Source organism: Heloderma suspectum, chromosome 3 (assembly GCF_057233095.1).
Source record: "Heloderma suspectum isolate Gila_16-S chromosome 3, 16-S_ref, whole genome shotgun sequence".
Taxonomy (NCBI): Eukaryota; Metazoa; Chordata; class Lepidosauria; order Squamata; family Helodermatidae; genus Heloderma; species Heloderma suspectum.
The window spans coordinates 275,700,201-275,715,282 of record NC_139460.1 but is presented as its reverse complement, the minus strand read 5'-3'; the positions used below and the strand labels follow the sequence as shown (position 1 = coordinate 275,715,282).

Genomic DNA, 15,082 nt, shown 5'->3' with positions numbered 1-15,082 from the left:
GTGGCATTCTGGATGCACAGGAACAGAGTTAACTCCTGGTTGCTTATTGTCATGTTTCAGCTGAATTTAAGGATGGGTTCTGTGCAAGCCATTGACTACCCACTGAGGATCTAAGAGTTCCACATTTTATATTGCTGGCCAATATATAGTTAATACATAGTTATGCTGCTGCATGGTTTACTTGGATCTCTGGCCCTTAATGCCGACTTAATAGCAAAATAACTTTCCACAATTTTTGACAGCAGCTTCATTCAAGGCCTTCTTTATTCTTTGCTGTCCTGTTGATGATCTTGAGAATCTGTCCAGATTGCTCTATTAATATCTCCAAGATATAAGATGGCCCAAGTTCACAATTACTGATTATTGTTTTTAGTTTACCTATCATAGTAAGAAATCTCTGAGGATGATTTGGTTTATGAATAGCTTTCTGTAGGTTAACTAAGCATTAATTTTTAGAAGAGTTATAGCCATTGTTCCTAGATGACAAAATAGCAGTTTAAGTATTTTGTCTTTAAGCATGATTTTGCACTTTTAAGTAACATGTTCAGTGTAAGAGCGAAACTATAGAAGAGAAATCTGGGATAACCCCTAACTGAGCTAAATTTAGTCCGAATAGTCTCCAAAACCACCATGATTGATATTTAAAAGGTGGAATTTCTCTCTGTTTACACAGTCTGAGCAGAAGTGGAAGCAGCTGGCTGAACTTGCTATCAGTAAATGCCAGTTTGGCCTTGCCCAGGAGTGCCTGCACCATGCACAAGACTATGGTGGCTTACTGCTTTTGGCCACAGCTTCAGGAAATACGAGCATGGTGAACAAGCTAGCTGAGGGAGCAGAAAAAGACGGCAAGAACAACGTTGCATTTATGAGCTACTTTCTGCAAGGAAAGTAAGTAGCAAACAATCTGTCATATTTACACTGTCAACTTAATAGTACGTGTGGGTACAAAGACTTCAAATTTATTTGCATCCATTGCTCTAAATCTCATGGATTAACTGCTACAATATTCTTTTTCTTGGTTTTTCTCCTTCTCCCCATGTGTTCTTTCTTCTATTGCCCATTGTTCTGATCAATTTTCAGTCTCTACTAATTTCCTCAAATTCCATTTTACCGTTGTGGTCACTTGCCCTGTATTTCTAAATGCTATCAGTTTTGGCCGGCACAGCTTTGTTACATCATTTGGGGATCAAAGAATGGTCCATAGGATACAACGCATGCCCCAGCGATGTAATGATCTTTCAGGTGCACTTCGTTACACAGTTCTATACCACATAGAAACCTGCGATGAAATTGTGGCACAGCATCATCAATTGTTGCTTGTAATGTCAGTGGAATACAAGCTTCTCTCTCATACAGTGCATACCCCTATGCATGATCCATAGGTATACACTTCAGAAGCTGAACGTTGCTTCATAGGATCAGGGCAGTGATTTGCATTGAAAACAATAGTGCAAGTGACTTTAAAATGGCATGAGAAGTATCCTAGATGTCACATTTGTGTTCTAGTTCTAGAATAATCTTAAAAATAGCCTGTTCTGCTTCAAACCTATTAACCAAACCCAAACAAATGAAAAAAATGCATCACTACCTCTTTCAATATATCGTTGCAGGTTTGACAGTTGTCTTGAGTTGTTGATTAAAATTGGACGCTTACCAGAAGCAGCTTTTCTAGCACGAACATATTTGCCGAGCCAAGTTTCAAGGTAACTGTGTGTCTGTGTGCGTCTAGTAACAATATTTTGCTTATAACCAAGCTGCTTATGGTGGCCATCTGTTCCATTGACAGGGTTGTAAAACTCTGGAGAGAAAATCTCTCTAAAGTCAACCAGAAAGCTGCTGAATCCCTGGCTGATCCCACAGAATATGAAAACTTGTTCCCTGGATTAAAAGACGCTTTTGTTGCTGAAGAATACATCAAGAAAACACAAACTGATTTGCGGCCAGCCCATGAATATCCCCTAGTCACTGTAAGTAGATACCAGTTGTGAGCAACTCCATATGGAATCTGGCAGGAAAGAAATCTTGTGTGTCTGCAAGGATCTCTGCTTACATACTATATTTTTCTTTGGTAGCCAAATGAAGAAAGAAACATATTAGAAGAAGCCAAAGGTTTCACACCAGAAAGAGGGGAAGTAACACAGGTCAGTGTTAATGGCATTCTGGATTAATGAGTGCATAGCAATATAAGCTCTGACTTCTTACGGACAGTAAAAACAAACACCTGAGCCAAATGGATTGCTTGTCCTTGCTACATTTGAGATTACTTTGGTGATAAGAGATTACTCTGTAATGGTGTTGTTTCTCAGACCACTTTTTCTTTACATAGAAACTATTTTGGATGACAATGTAAGGCATCATGTAAATTTATGGCACTTAAAAAAACTTTGGATTATGTAGATAACTCTGCTATAAGCTTGCCTGATTTCTGTACCTGAATAAATTGGATGCATACCTGAATGTTACTGCATTTCTGCTCTTCAGAGATGCTTTAGCAGAGGCTCTAAAATCCTCCCTTAAGCTTTTTAAATCCTTTTGGGAAATCCAATTAAGCAGTCCTGTAAATGTCAGGCTGCAAATCAATATTGGCTGTAAGTACTGAGAGTGGCAGTGTTGCATCTCTAAAACAATTGACTGTAACAGAGGTTTAAAGTATAACTCCGTATGTGCGTTTGTAGTGGGCAGAACACATTAAAATGGTATGATTTAGTGCAGTATAGCGGAGATTTCTCAATGTTTGTAAATATACAGTTAGTAAGCAGCTTACTGTACACTTCCAATATGTATGCCCTTTCTTTCCTTAATTAACAGCAGCCTCTGCAATGGAGGTTGGGGTGAGGAGAGAGGGGAGGATATTGATATACACTTTCAAAAGTTGAGAGACATTCTTGGCTTGTACAGTTACTAATAAAGACAGATGTTTTCCTCCTGTGGGGTTTGGCCTCTGCTGCATCATCTTCTCATTATTTTATTACTTGTACAGCACCATCCACATACATGGCACTTGGCAAGTGTAAGCAAATGAACTGCAAGTCTACATTTTGACAGCAAAGGAGGGAGAGGCAAGAGTGAAAAGGCATGAATGTGAGCAACTGCAATGACGCACATTGAAGCTTTGTTTCAGTTGGTGACTCGGTTTTCATTGTCGATTAAGGATGCAATCCTATGCATATTTAGACAAAAAAAAGTCCTACAACTCCCGGTTTTCCCCAGCCAGCCATGCTTGCTGGAGAATGCTGGGACTTTTAGGACTTCTTTCTGCTTAAATATGCATAGGATTGCACCTTAATCTTTGTTTTAGATATAGGTGTGGACTTGAAAGATATAGGTGTGGACTTAGGGAAAAATTTGAAGGAAGACTGGCAACACTTAATTTTCTGTGGGGGCATTCCATGCATGAGAGAAACCTGCTTCAGGTGTCAGAACAAACCATGGTTTCTTGTAACGAGAATGCTTGGGCTTGCGTGCTCTCCCTTCAGCACCTGTGGAAAGTTTAATGCTTTCGGTCATGATTTTGAAGAAACCAGGTTTTCTTTACATCCAAGTATGTGCAACTGTGGCTTGTTCTAAGGAGTTAGTGGTTTCAGATCCTGGTATTTGGATGTAACCAGACACTTAATGCTTCCCTCTCCCCATGTGAAGGAAGGGGAGAGAGGAACTCACTGTGGCATGTCCTCACAGCAAAATTGTGGTTTGCTATGTCTGAACAGGGCCAGTAGATAGAGCTGGAGAAGCAAAAAGCTCACAGGCAGGGAAATAAGGACAGAAAAATGGAATGGTGCTTCCTGTCCTTCCATCTGCTGCTTACTCTCTGACTTGGATTTTGTGTAGGGTTAGCATTCTCTGCTTAATTGCTGAATCCATATTATTTGGAAAGATGAGCCAACCTAATAATGGAATTCAGCTTTTCCTTAGACATTTTCAAGTCTTTCCTTTTTCACCATAAGGAGTCAGAAGAGGAAGAACTAGTCCCATCTTCTAAGCCTGTGATAGTGCTTCCGGTTGCAGGGAAGGACCCAATTGAAACAATAAAAGATGAAAAGGTAAAAGCTGAAGTGCATCAAGCTTAAATCATTCAGTAGGGAGGCTCTAATCCTGCTAGCAGTCTATATTTCTCTTGTTCCAAGTCAACCTTTGGTAGTTCCAAAATCAAATTTATTCCACAGGTGACACAGAATGAGGCAGTAGAGTGAGTTGGGTGATGCTTTGGCTCTATTTCTGATTACAAGTTGGTTGCATTTTGAATAGTCCCCTACATAAATCTCTCCAGTATGTAATAAACGTCAAGGAGGAAAGTTCAGGGAGGCTCTTTCTGATATACTTACTACATGCAAAGAGCTGAGAGAGTGGTGCATTCTGCATAAAGTGTATAGCAGCTCTTATTGACAGACTAACTCCCATTTTGTGGTGACCTCTTCCTATAATTTCCCTATAGTGCATCTTTCTTGTATAACTCAACCCATGAGTTCAAACTTATACTTAACAAAGTCCTCAAGAATCAGGAACATTTGCCACTGGACTGATTTCTTTGTCCTAACTTAACATATAAACCAGGAGTAAGCAAAACGAGCTGCGGAGACCCCTGATCCCCTCCCCCACCTTCCCCAGCTCTTGCCCACTGACTACCTTGCCTTAGCAGCCATGAAATCCTAGCCATGAGGTTGGCAGATCGGAAGAGTTCTCCTGATCTGCTAACTTCCTGGCTAGGGCTTCATGGTTGCTGAAGTGGGCAGCAGAAGGGAGGAGAGAATCCTCAACATGGGCAGGGGTGGTGGTGGTGAGGAAGGCAAGAGCAGTGGAAATCCAGGAAAGGGTAGGAAGAAAATTTAATGGGGGCCTGTAGAAAATGTCATGTGAAAAGGTTGCCTAGCCCCCATATAAACTTTCCCTTTATTTACATTTTTGAGCAGTACACCTTTCTCTTTATTACACACTCTTGGCTGTAAATAGATTTAGGTTAGGAAGGGTGTTCAACTTAGATATATGAAATGTGTGTACTAAACCTGTTCAGCTTGTCTCCTCCTCCCTCCTTGGTATAAATTGGGGTAATAAAACCAAATGTTCCATGATTTATTCCCAGTGTACAATATATAGTTACATACTGTCAGCTGAAGTTACAAGCAGATACATTTTAAAATTAAACCAGACAGGCAAAAAGCATAAATAGCTGCCCTTCACGTTTTCAGGTTCTGGTTATTTTGACTAAGGTCACAATCCTATGTAATCCGCCCTGGGTACTTGTAAGCCTCTGAACTTGGAGGCTTACAAGGATCCATTTATTTAGACTAGCGTTTTTGCCCATCCAGCAGAGGCATTGGGGAGGGGAAGGGAATGAAGCTGGGGCAGCCATGGGATATGTTGTATGGCTGTGGCCCTGGTCTTCTCCCCTCCCCAGGAACGCCCCCTTTCCCATCTCTGCACTCTGTTTTCTGAGGGTGGGAAGATAGCCAGCCCAGTTCTCTCTGTGCTGGCTATGAAGGGGCAGGGAACATAGTTTCCTGGCTCTGAGATTGGAGCCAGGAAACCAAAATATCCTATGCTCCCTAATCTTAATCCTAACCTTTAGGGATTGCTCCTTGAAGTATTCATTTATTTCTTTGCCATCCAATAGCTGAAGCTCTCTGGGCGGTTCACAGGAATTAGTTTTATCAACATGCACAACTTCAAAACTAAGTTTTAGGGAGATATGTCCCAATTCAGCAGCTAGTGTTGATGTGAATTACATTCTTATATCAAGGTGAAGTAGTAACAGGACTTTGTGTCATTGAGATAGTAAACAGGACAGTTCTGTGACTAACCCTGCAGAATACCTTAAATAAAAATCTACCCACCAAGTCCTGCTTTATACGATCATGCTTATAAGCGGTTTATCATCACTCAGTTATCTGCTTAAAATAATGACTTACACCGCCGTAGTGCTCTGGTTTGAATTTTGCCACTGGTTTAGTATACCTTACTTTTACAGCTGTGTAAATAATTCTGCCTGTTGAATGAGGAATGTATTATGCAGAGATCAGTGAGCATTTAATTTAAACATATTCCTTTCCTTGTACAGCCTATAATGCTACTTTAACTACTATTCTTAATTAGTTTAATATCCTGGTTTGGATGCATATTCCTGGCTTCGCAAACCATCATTTATGAAGCCAGAAATAAGTGGTGGGGCTACACACTACTCAGTAGTGCACCTCTTCATCACGTTCTGGCTTCAGTGCAAAGATCCTGATTTGGTCCAGATCCATTACATCTGGAATTGAGATATCTGGTTTAATGTAAGTTAAATAACCCATAAGCCTGGGTTATGGTTTACGAAGCCAGTATATGTCCAAGCCATGCCAATGCCTATATAGGATGGTGGTAGGAGGACAGTGACATTAACATAGTAGAGCTATATTTGGGAGCATTTCAACTTACAGGAAACAAGAACTCTGATTATAGGAGACAAGCGACTTTTCTTCCAATAACTTAGCAGAACTGTAGTTATGATAGAAGAAAATGTTAACTATGTACTTCCTGCCCCTAGGCATTATTGGAGCTCGATGAAGACCTGGATAACTTAGACCTGGAGGATATTGATACTACCGATATTAATTTGGATGAAGAGATGTCCGACTGAATCGTTGTATTTTTTTTTAAAAAGACCAAACTTCTTATAAAATGTTTTTCCCTACACTTGATTATTGGTGCAGTCTTCATGTTGGAAAATAGCTTGATTTTTTTTAATAGTAGCTGGATAAAGTAGGTAGGGGTAGACCTATAAAGTGCATTGAAAAGTCCCTTCTGTTGTGTAGACCTCCTTAAATGCTATTGCAAGCTCTTGTCACATGAAGACAAAGACCTCTAATAAATGTCTTTAAAATTCCCTTTCAATGTTTTGCCTATGCAGCATCTGATTTAATAGAAAGGTAAATTACTTGAGTGATCAAACAGGCCAATTGTGCTTTAGAAACTGCAGTGGAACTACTTAAACAGTACATAGGAAAACAATATGTATTTTATTTGCAAGATTTATGTACATTTAACACCGCCCTCCCTCACACATATCACATTACACGACCTGATTAAAGACATCATTTTATGAAGCTGCAGACTGAGGCAAAGCTGCTTGAGAAGCTTGTAATGCAAGTTCAATATATCCAGATCTCTGTGTTTCTGTCTTCACAAAAACCTGTAAAATTTAAAATAGTTAGCCTGCAAACTTTTGAACATCTTGGCAAGTTGGGCTCCAGGATGCCACCTGAAATAATGAAACCAGCTCAATGTTCTAACTCTGACTTTATCATTCTATGAAATTTAAGTAGATAGGTGCCAAAAGATCCTTCAGTTATCAACGAGTAAATGGTGTTCTTTGATATTCAACAGGGTTCATTATAGCTGTAAGACATTTATCTAAAAGCAATCTGCTCCATGGGCAAGCTGCTTCTACTTAAACAGTCTTTATGCAGGTGCAGCATTTGTACAGACAACTTGGTCATCTCCTTCTTCTCTCAAAACTGTGTATTAAAAGTTTTGTAGAACCTAGGATATTAATGCACATTTTTACATTCATACATAGCAAACTATACTATACCTTAATTAGATCTAGTCCTTGGAGATCTTGTTCTTGTGCTTCTGTTGCTGATTGGCAATCAGGATGGAGCATATGATAGAGGGTTACTAAACTTGCAGCATCATCAAGCCTGAAATAAAGTTAATTTGTGAAGGGATTTTTTTTAGAAGGTTTCACACAGTTACTTCTCTCTGGAAGCAAATTAATCTGGAACTAGCATGTTCTTTTCATTAGTAAAAACTAAGAAATGCTTTGATTCACAGTGTTATGCTACGGTACATCAGATTTGAAGGCATACTGATGAATGGATGTAAGCCACTGCTATGCAGCAAGTATCTTCACATAAAAAAGATGGATTTCTGTCAAACTGAATGGTTCATGTTCAGTTTCTCCATTTAGATTAAGAAATATATTTTCTGCAAAGAGTTATCACATGATACCTCTCAGATGAAGGCTGAAAACCAGACAAATTGGTTTAAATTTCAATGCATTACTTGTTCATTCCTAACAGTTAAACAAAAACAAAAAATCCTCCTTAATCTACTAGTCTTTCAGATACCAGTCCATGGTCTAGACAACCCAATAATTTTTGCAGATTTTTATAGTTGTGCCACACATGCTCCTTTACACCATATATTAATCAACTGTTTGCCTCATCCCCTTCTGTCTCCATTATCTCCTAACGCTGCCAAAGTTTTAATACCATTTGGCAACTAGCTATTGTTCTATATCATTAGGGTTCATGCATTTAATAAGCCTTTACTCCCACTGAGTTAACAGGGCTTACTCCCAAGAACTGCAGCTTTACTTAGTTATAAATCCATATAACATAAGGAAATCTACTCTGTTGCTACCCTATCCTGGAGATCCAGTCAGCAGCCTTGCTCAGATCAGGTAGATGTGTTCCTGAATAACAGATGCTGCAGAGGTGTGTGTGTGTGTGTGTGTGTGTGTGAGAGAGAGAAAATGACTCTGCATTATCCCATACAGATGGCAAGAATAAGACTTGAAATTGGAAATAAGTAACTCCTCAACCACGCCAGCAAATACTATTAACAAGTGGCTCATGACAAACTTCTTCAGAGTTTCTAACGGCCATCTTAAAGAGTCTAAGCTATAGTTTCTAAATAAGTGTCAACAAATGCATTAATCCTAAACATGTTTACAAACCTTATACATTTAGTTGTGGAGTATGACATTGGTCTGAATGGGCTACAATATTGCCATGGAAAACAACTTGTGCAATTCCTTTGTGCATAACTGATGTTTAACTCACACAGCACTTACAAATCTCTTTGCAGCATGTCTATCAGCAATCCATCTGTCTTCTTTCTGTTTACAAGGTACCATACCATCCCTCCAAAATGTCTTGTTGAACGCAGCAGATCATATTTTCCGTGTTTATCAATATTATCATATGTCCGATGATGCAACTGTCCAGAAGCAGAAACAAAGACGTAAAAATCTTGATACCTTTGAGCACATTTCCAGAAATAGATGCAAGTAGCTGTCTCAGCAGCACCTGAAAGGCCCCCTGTAACGCTGGCAACTCACTCTGATATAGTCAGACGAATCCGGCTCAAACTGTACAAGGCAGAGATCAAGGAGCTCTTCATGCCGATCTTGAAGAAACACAGTCTAGAATAATTGTTACACAGTAACAAAATGTAATGTCCCACATAATAAACTCAAGTCAACAATAAACAGCAGTAATTTGACTAAGGCTTCCAAGGTAGCAATCAGGAAAACATTTTGGGCCGGTTCTGTAATAGGATTTTAAGAAAAACCGTTCAAGGGCGCATATGCCACTGCTGTTCAAGTTAGGACTGTCAAACCCCAATTCCTGGGGGCCATCAAAAGTCCTGTGCACTGGCGCTTCAGACCTATCTACCATGTTTCCTTATGATGGTATGCCCAGTACACACACAGGCCCAGTTCAGACTTTCGATGCAGTCCCCCCTTCCATCCTGATTTAATGGTTCCATTACATCTGAAATGGTGGCTTAATGGTTGACTGACCAAGATCTTCAAAATGTGTTTTGTTTAATTAAACTAGGAGGAAGTAGGTGAGGGGATCAGTGAGGAGGGAGATTGTGGTCACATTGTTTGTTCCCACCTGCTAAACTATGGTTTAGCAAGCCAGGAATTGAGTGCCCAAGCCAGGCCACAATGTCGTAAGGATAAGCTAGAAGCCAATGCTAGAGGACTGGTTAGTTATCAGGCTGGCTGAGATAAAGGCACGGGGAGCAGCAAACACTTGCCAGGCTAAATGGGCCTGATGATGCTCACAGGAGTTAATGACGTTTCACAAGGCCTAGCAAACACCAGGTTACCATAAGGTTTTCATCCTTGAACAAAGCTGGAGGAGTAAGTGTACGCCCTTCTTTTGGGAAGTAGATCTGTATCATCCTGTCCCGTTCCTCCCAAGTGGCCTTGCGCAATTCTCCATTGGTTTCTCGAACTACAATGAAACGCTCCTGAAATTGAAAAAATATAAGTAAACTGAAGGCTTAGTCATTAGTTCCATTAATCCTCTGAATTTTGAGGAAGATGGGAAATAGTGTGAACTTAAAAGGCCAGCTGTTCCCCAGGAAATTCATAGCAAGCCATCTGAAAAGGTAACATGTACTGTGATCTGCACAGCAGATTATAGCGCATGGTAGCCTGAGAGCTCACCTGAAACACACCGAAGTTGCTGCTGCTGCTAAGTGCTGCTTAAAAGTGATGCAAAGATCCTTAGGAATGGCCTTGCTGGCTCAATTCCAGCTCTGTCCTTCCAACAGTCAGGTGTCCCCAAGAAGCTCACAAGCAGCATGACACACAGATGTCAGACGCAGGTTTCATTTAGCTGTTATACCCAATAGGCATTTATAGGCCTCTACTGCATAGATGTTTCTAATCTATTTTTTACAGTCATCAACACTAAAGGAGACAGCATCTTGTATCAATTAATTCCTAAAGTTCATTATGCCTAAATTTAGCTCCCATAGAAAGAATATTGTAAGGAAGACAGGACAGCATTCAGTCATCCAGAACAGAGGACAATTCGAGCCTTTGTTAACCACACAAAGTATTTGGAGGAACAAGTGGGATCAGATAGAGGATAGCTCAGCTCTCATAAACTTTAAGTTCAGCACGAATACAGTGCCATGAGTAGAAGGCCTTTGACGGAGGAAGGAATATTTTTCCAAATCCATCAACACTATGAAATAAAAACAGCAAAAATCAAACAAATACCTTAACGGTCCTAGAAACTGCACATCTTGATTTCTAGAAGAAGCTACTGCACAATACGCTACTACAACTACCACTGTGTCCATGTGTGTACAATAATATGCTGAAAATTGTGCATTTCCTTATAGACTATAGTGCCTATTAGAAAAACTGCAAATCAGGTCAAATCACAACAAAGTCCAGTTTTGACAGGATAACTAGCAGACTTACACGGTGTGGGGTGCTGTACGTGATATCAGTAAATACATATTTGTAGGGTTCAACTCCATCTAGAATCTTGTCTTCTGCTAATACATCATTAATCGGTTCCCGTTCACTCAATACAGGAGGCATTTTGAGCTTCTCTTTAGCCTTCTCAACTGCTTCCCTTGTAGCCTAACGATAGAAGAAAGATTAATAATACAGAAAAATGTCATATTGGAGATCTCTCTAATATCAGCAATGCCTTTTATTCATACCACTGTTTTAAACAGGGAAATGGTTTAAGGCAGTCTTTCCCAACCTGATGCCCTTCAGATGTGTTGGACTACAACTCTTAGCAAGGTCATGAGAAACGAAACAGATCAATTACTACAAAATCATTTCATGAAACAGACGTGGATGCAATTATATGAAAGAGACAAAATGTTTTCTTATACATATTTTCCATCATTTTATAGTGGTATAATTTGTTCTTATTGCATTGAAAAAACATTTAGCATACAATTGTTCAAAATACTAGTAGAAAAAATACAAAGGTGACAAATGGAACATGCATTTTAGATAGACTACATCTAGTATTACCAATCTGCATTCGTAGAAATAACTTATTTAGATGCCCCATAACTGTGCATGCCTGGCGTAAGTTCTTTTCTGTTCTGTTAAACAGAATCTATGGGAAATCTATAGCCCTTCAGATGTTGTTGGACTAGAACTTCCATCATCCCTTACCACTGACCTTTCTGGCGGGGCTTATAGGACTCGGAGAGACAATAATTGGAGGGCCGCATGTTCCCCACCCATGTTAAAGGGTTATGACTATTGGTCCACAAAAGAAAGGAAGGGACACTTTTCTTCAAAGAAAGGGGCCTTGTTTTCATTAGCACAGGTTAAGATATGACTGTACTTTGTCAATTCTCATGTATCTGATATTGATCCAATATAGGATCAATATGAGACTCACTGATGATTTCTGATGGGGAGGGTTGCTCTAAATCTGTTCGTTTTTTTATATTTCAATGTCTGCGCTTGCTATTACTATTTGGTAAGTGAGAAATGTTTAGTGTTTGATGAGGCAAGTATATTGCTTTGAATACTTGTGTTTGAATAATTTCAATTATTTAAGATCTTTTGTAAGCTGCTTTGAGTGGTCTTCTTATGGATAAAACAAATAAACCACAAACAACCCAAAATGTCTGATTCACCTCTTAAAATCAAATAAATTATATCTATAAAACTGATACTGATATACCTCCTCCAGCTGTGATTCTGTCATCAGCTTGTACATTGGGGGTTTAAGTTCCTGTTTTACTGGCTTAAAAACCTTCTGCAAATTCAGCCCTGTCATCTTGTAGAGCAAGTTCTGAATTTTTTCATCTGTAAAGCAAGGCTTGGGAACATCAGATTTCTTTGCCTCTGTAAAACAAGGAGTTGATCCAAACAGAAGAAAAGTTAGAATGCAACAGGTCAAATACTTCTGTTAAAGTATGATGGAGAGAAACACCAGACATTTAAAGAGTACTACTATTTAAGTGCCCGCTGTAACTCTATACACATTAACCTGGAAATAAGCCCTATTAAGCACAGTGGGATTTACTTCTGAACAGACATACCCAGACTGCACTGTTAAGATCTTCATAAAAAGACAGGCAGAGCAATCCTATGGGGTTAGGGAGAAGCCAGGGCAGAAAAATCACCAAAGCCCTGCCAGGCTTGTGCTCGTGGCGTCGGGCATGTGTGTTCCTCTATCTTCTTCCTTTCTTGTAGTGACTTTCAAATCACTATAGCCAACTTTAATTCTCTAAAGAATACTCACTTTAAATTACATTGGAACTTTGGGTTCACAAGACTGACTGGATGGAGATGGGGACTTCCCATTTCAAGGATTACATAACCCATGGTTTTAAAAATGCTGCACAGAAAGCCATTTATCCTGGTTAAAACTTCAATTTGGAATCAAGGACAATAGTCTCCAAGTCATGGAACTTTCAGCAGAGCTTAAAAGGGGCGATGTTCGACAGAGGAACATCTTTTAGCCAGATGACATTCCCCTTAATTTGATTAATTAATTTTACCAGTTTTTTGTCTGAGAACACACAAAGTAGTTTACAGGATTAAAAAGAACAAAACTGTAAGGGGGCAATCCTATAGCCAGTACACGCTGTCTAGAGGGCCCTAGGATTTTCGGGTTCTGGGAACCGACCTTGGTTCCCATAAACTGTGCTCCCTGTGCCCTCGTAGCTGGTGTGCTTCTCTTTGCTCCAGCTACAAATCCGCACTTGGAAACAGAGCACAGAGACATGGAAGGGAGGCATTCTCAGGGGCAGGGAGGAGACTGCAGAAGCTGGGTTATGCAGCCTCTCCCACTCTAAAGCTCCCTGGCTAGACAGGCAAAATCACCTGTCTAGCCAAAAATACAGGGCAGCTGGAGCACAGAGGTGAGGATTGCCTCCGTGCTCCGGACGCCTTGCATTTGATAGTCTCCGAGTTGGGAGGCTGATTACTATCTCCATAGGATTGCACACTAAACCATAAATAAAATAATGCTAATATGTGCAAGCTGGCTACAGTTACTCTACAAGCCTAGAAAGGCACTTTTCATCATACTCTAATGCAAAGCAAACATGTCTTGGGGGGCTGAGCCCTGGTTCAACTTTAGCCCAACCTTTAGGCTGAAGGGCTGCACACTTCAAACTTCTCACCTCACTAAACTAATAAGCTAGTTCAAACAATCAAGCACTAGATGACTGCAACATCAAGTGATGGCTTGCATGTGTGAATACACCATCATTGACCTAACACAACAAATACAATGTCCATATCACACTGCCTCACTTATTACATTTGGAGCTTTTTTAATATATTTTAGGCATCCGGTCTAAAAAAATCTGTTTTTCCCCACTAAAGCCTTTGATTAATTTTAATTCTGGCTGGCCTCTTTCTTTCCTTTTGGTACCTTAATGCTGCTGCTCTTCTGAATTATATCTGTATGATGTTTTTAGTTTGTTTCTGCTATTTAAGTTAAATCCACAGAGTAACCCTAGCGCAGTGGTTGAGCTAATGCTTTCCATGCAGAAGGTCTCAGGTTCAAACCCCAGCATCTTGTTAGTAGCAGTGAAGGGTTAGACTTTCCTCTCCGCTTGAGACCCTGGAGAGCCACTGCAGAGCAATCTTGTGCCTTCCATATGTTTTGGGCAACAACTCCCATAAGCCCCAGCCAGTGTTGCCAAATAGTCAGAGATTATGCAAGTTGTTCAAAATTTATAGAGGGCATCAGGTTGCCTACCATTGTAGTAGGCAATACTGGGCTAGATGAACAAACCGTCTGACAGTATTATGCAGCTTTCTATGTTTCATTTATTTATTTACTTATTTATTCATACATACAAAAGTCACCCTGGGCATCAACTGGCTAGGAAGATGGGGCAGAAGTATTTCCAATAAATAGCTGCCAAGGCTTCTCAATGGAGTCAGTTCAGCCCCACTGAATGGCAGAGAAGCCAAAAGTTGGATCCAGATTAAGTGAATTTAGGGCACAATCCTATGCATGTTCAGACAGAAAAAAGTCCTACAACTCCCAGCATTCCCCAGCCAGCCTGCTGGGAGTTGCAGTCTAAACATGCAAAGGATTGTGCCCTTAGTTCCCAGTGATTTCAGTGGGGCTTTAAGGTCAACTAATTTCGTCTGGATCTAACCCAGTGGAGCAGCCTTCTCCAACCCAGCACCCTGCAGATATGGTGGACTACAACTCCCAGAGTCCCTCGGCCAGTATGGCTGGTTAGGTGATTCTGGGAGCTGTGGTCCAACACATCTGGAGGGTCCAGGTTGGGGAAGGGTGCGCTGGTCGGCCGCTCAAGTCTGCCCCAGGCGCTCCAAGGGGAAGCTGCGACGTAACAGGCTCCCCTTCGCCACGAGACGGCCGTTTCGTGCGCGCTTCCAGCATCAAGGCGAAGCGACTCACCCGCCTCCGGGCCTTGGCAGAGCCCCCGCCACGCCCAGGCGGCTCCGCGCGCGCGCGAGCACCTCGGAAGCAGCGAAGCCGCGGCAGCCCTGCCGCGCCATAAGCGCCCCGACACTCCTAGCGCCGCCATGGCAAATTGACCC

At 40.8% G+C, this 15,082-nt stretch overlaps 2 protein-coding genes across 5 annotated transcripts in view; one reads left to right on the top strand and one right to left on the bottom strand.

The window, feature by feature from the left end:
- The window catches only part of COPB2 (coat protein complex I subunit beta 2), a 21,646-nt gene extending 14,979 nt beyond the window's left edge, over positions 1 to 6,667 (top strand). For 2 of the 4 annotated variants that reach the window (XM_084847071.1, XM_084847074.1), the window contains 6 exons: positions 674 to 888; positions 1,611 to 1,703; positions 1,787 to 1,967; positions 2,073 to 2,141; positions 3,945 to 4,040; positions 6,521 to 6,667. In XM_084847071.1, the coding sequence (XP_084703197.1) occupies positions 674 to 888; positions 1,611 to 1,703; positions 1,787 to 1,967; positions 2,073 to 2,141; positions 3,945 to 4,040; positions 6,521 to 6,613 (747 nt within the window). In that variant the 3' untranslated portion in view covers positions 6,614 to 6,667. Of the gene's footprint in view, positions 1 to 673; positions 889 to 1,610; positions 1,704 to 1,786; positions 1,968 to 2,072; positions 2,142 to 2,980; positions 3,108 to 3,944; positions 4,041 to 6,520 lie in introns of those variants that run through there. The other 2 variants (XM_084847072.1, XM_084847073.1) reach the window with 2 other exon arrangements.
- On the bottom strand, positions 5,299 to 15,082 carry MRPS22 (mitochondrial ribosomal protein S22). Its single transcript, XM_084847076.1, has 8 exons — positions 14,940 to 15,082; positions 12,231 to 12,394; positions 10,991 to 11,155; positions 9,880 to 10,023; positions 9,101 to 9,184; positions 8,834 to 8,979; positions 7,568 to 7,676; positions 5,299 to 7,165 (listed from the first exon to the last, which is right to left on the bottom strand). Exons 1-8 carry the CDS (start codon positions 15,067 to 15,069, stop codon positions 7,073 to 7,075), a joined length of 1,035 nt encoding a protein of 344 aa, XP_084703202.1. The 5' UTR covers positions 15,070 to 15,082; the 3' UTR covers positions 5,299 to 7,072.

Bases quoted from the DNA above. Each gene is read 5' to 3' on its own strand.
- MRPS22 (XM_084847076.1), bottom strand. From the start codon at position 15,069: ATGGCGGCGCTAGGAGTGTCGGGGCGCTTATGGCGCGGCAGGGCTGCC. The intron at 11,156-12,230 runs GTATATCAGTAT...TTCTATCGTTAG, and splicing joins CAGAATCACAGCTGGAGGAG to GCTACAAGGGAAGCAGTTGA. The intron at 7,166-7,567 runs GTATAGTATAGT...TAAATTTTACAG, and splicing joins AAGGACTAGATCTAATTAAG to GTTTTTGTGAAGACAGAAAC.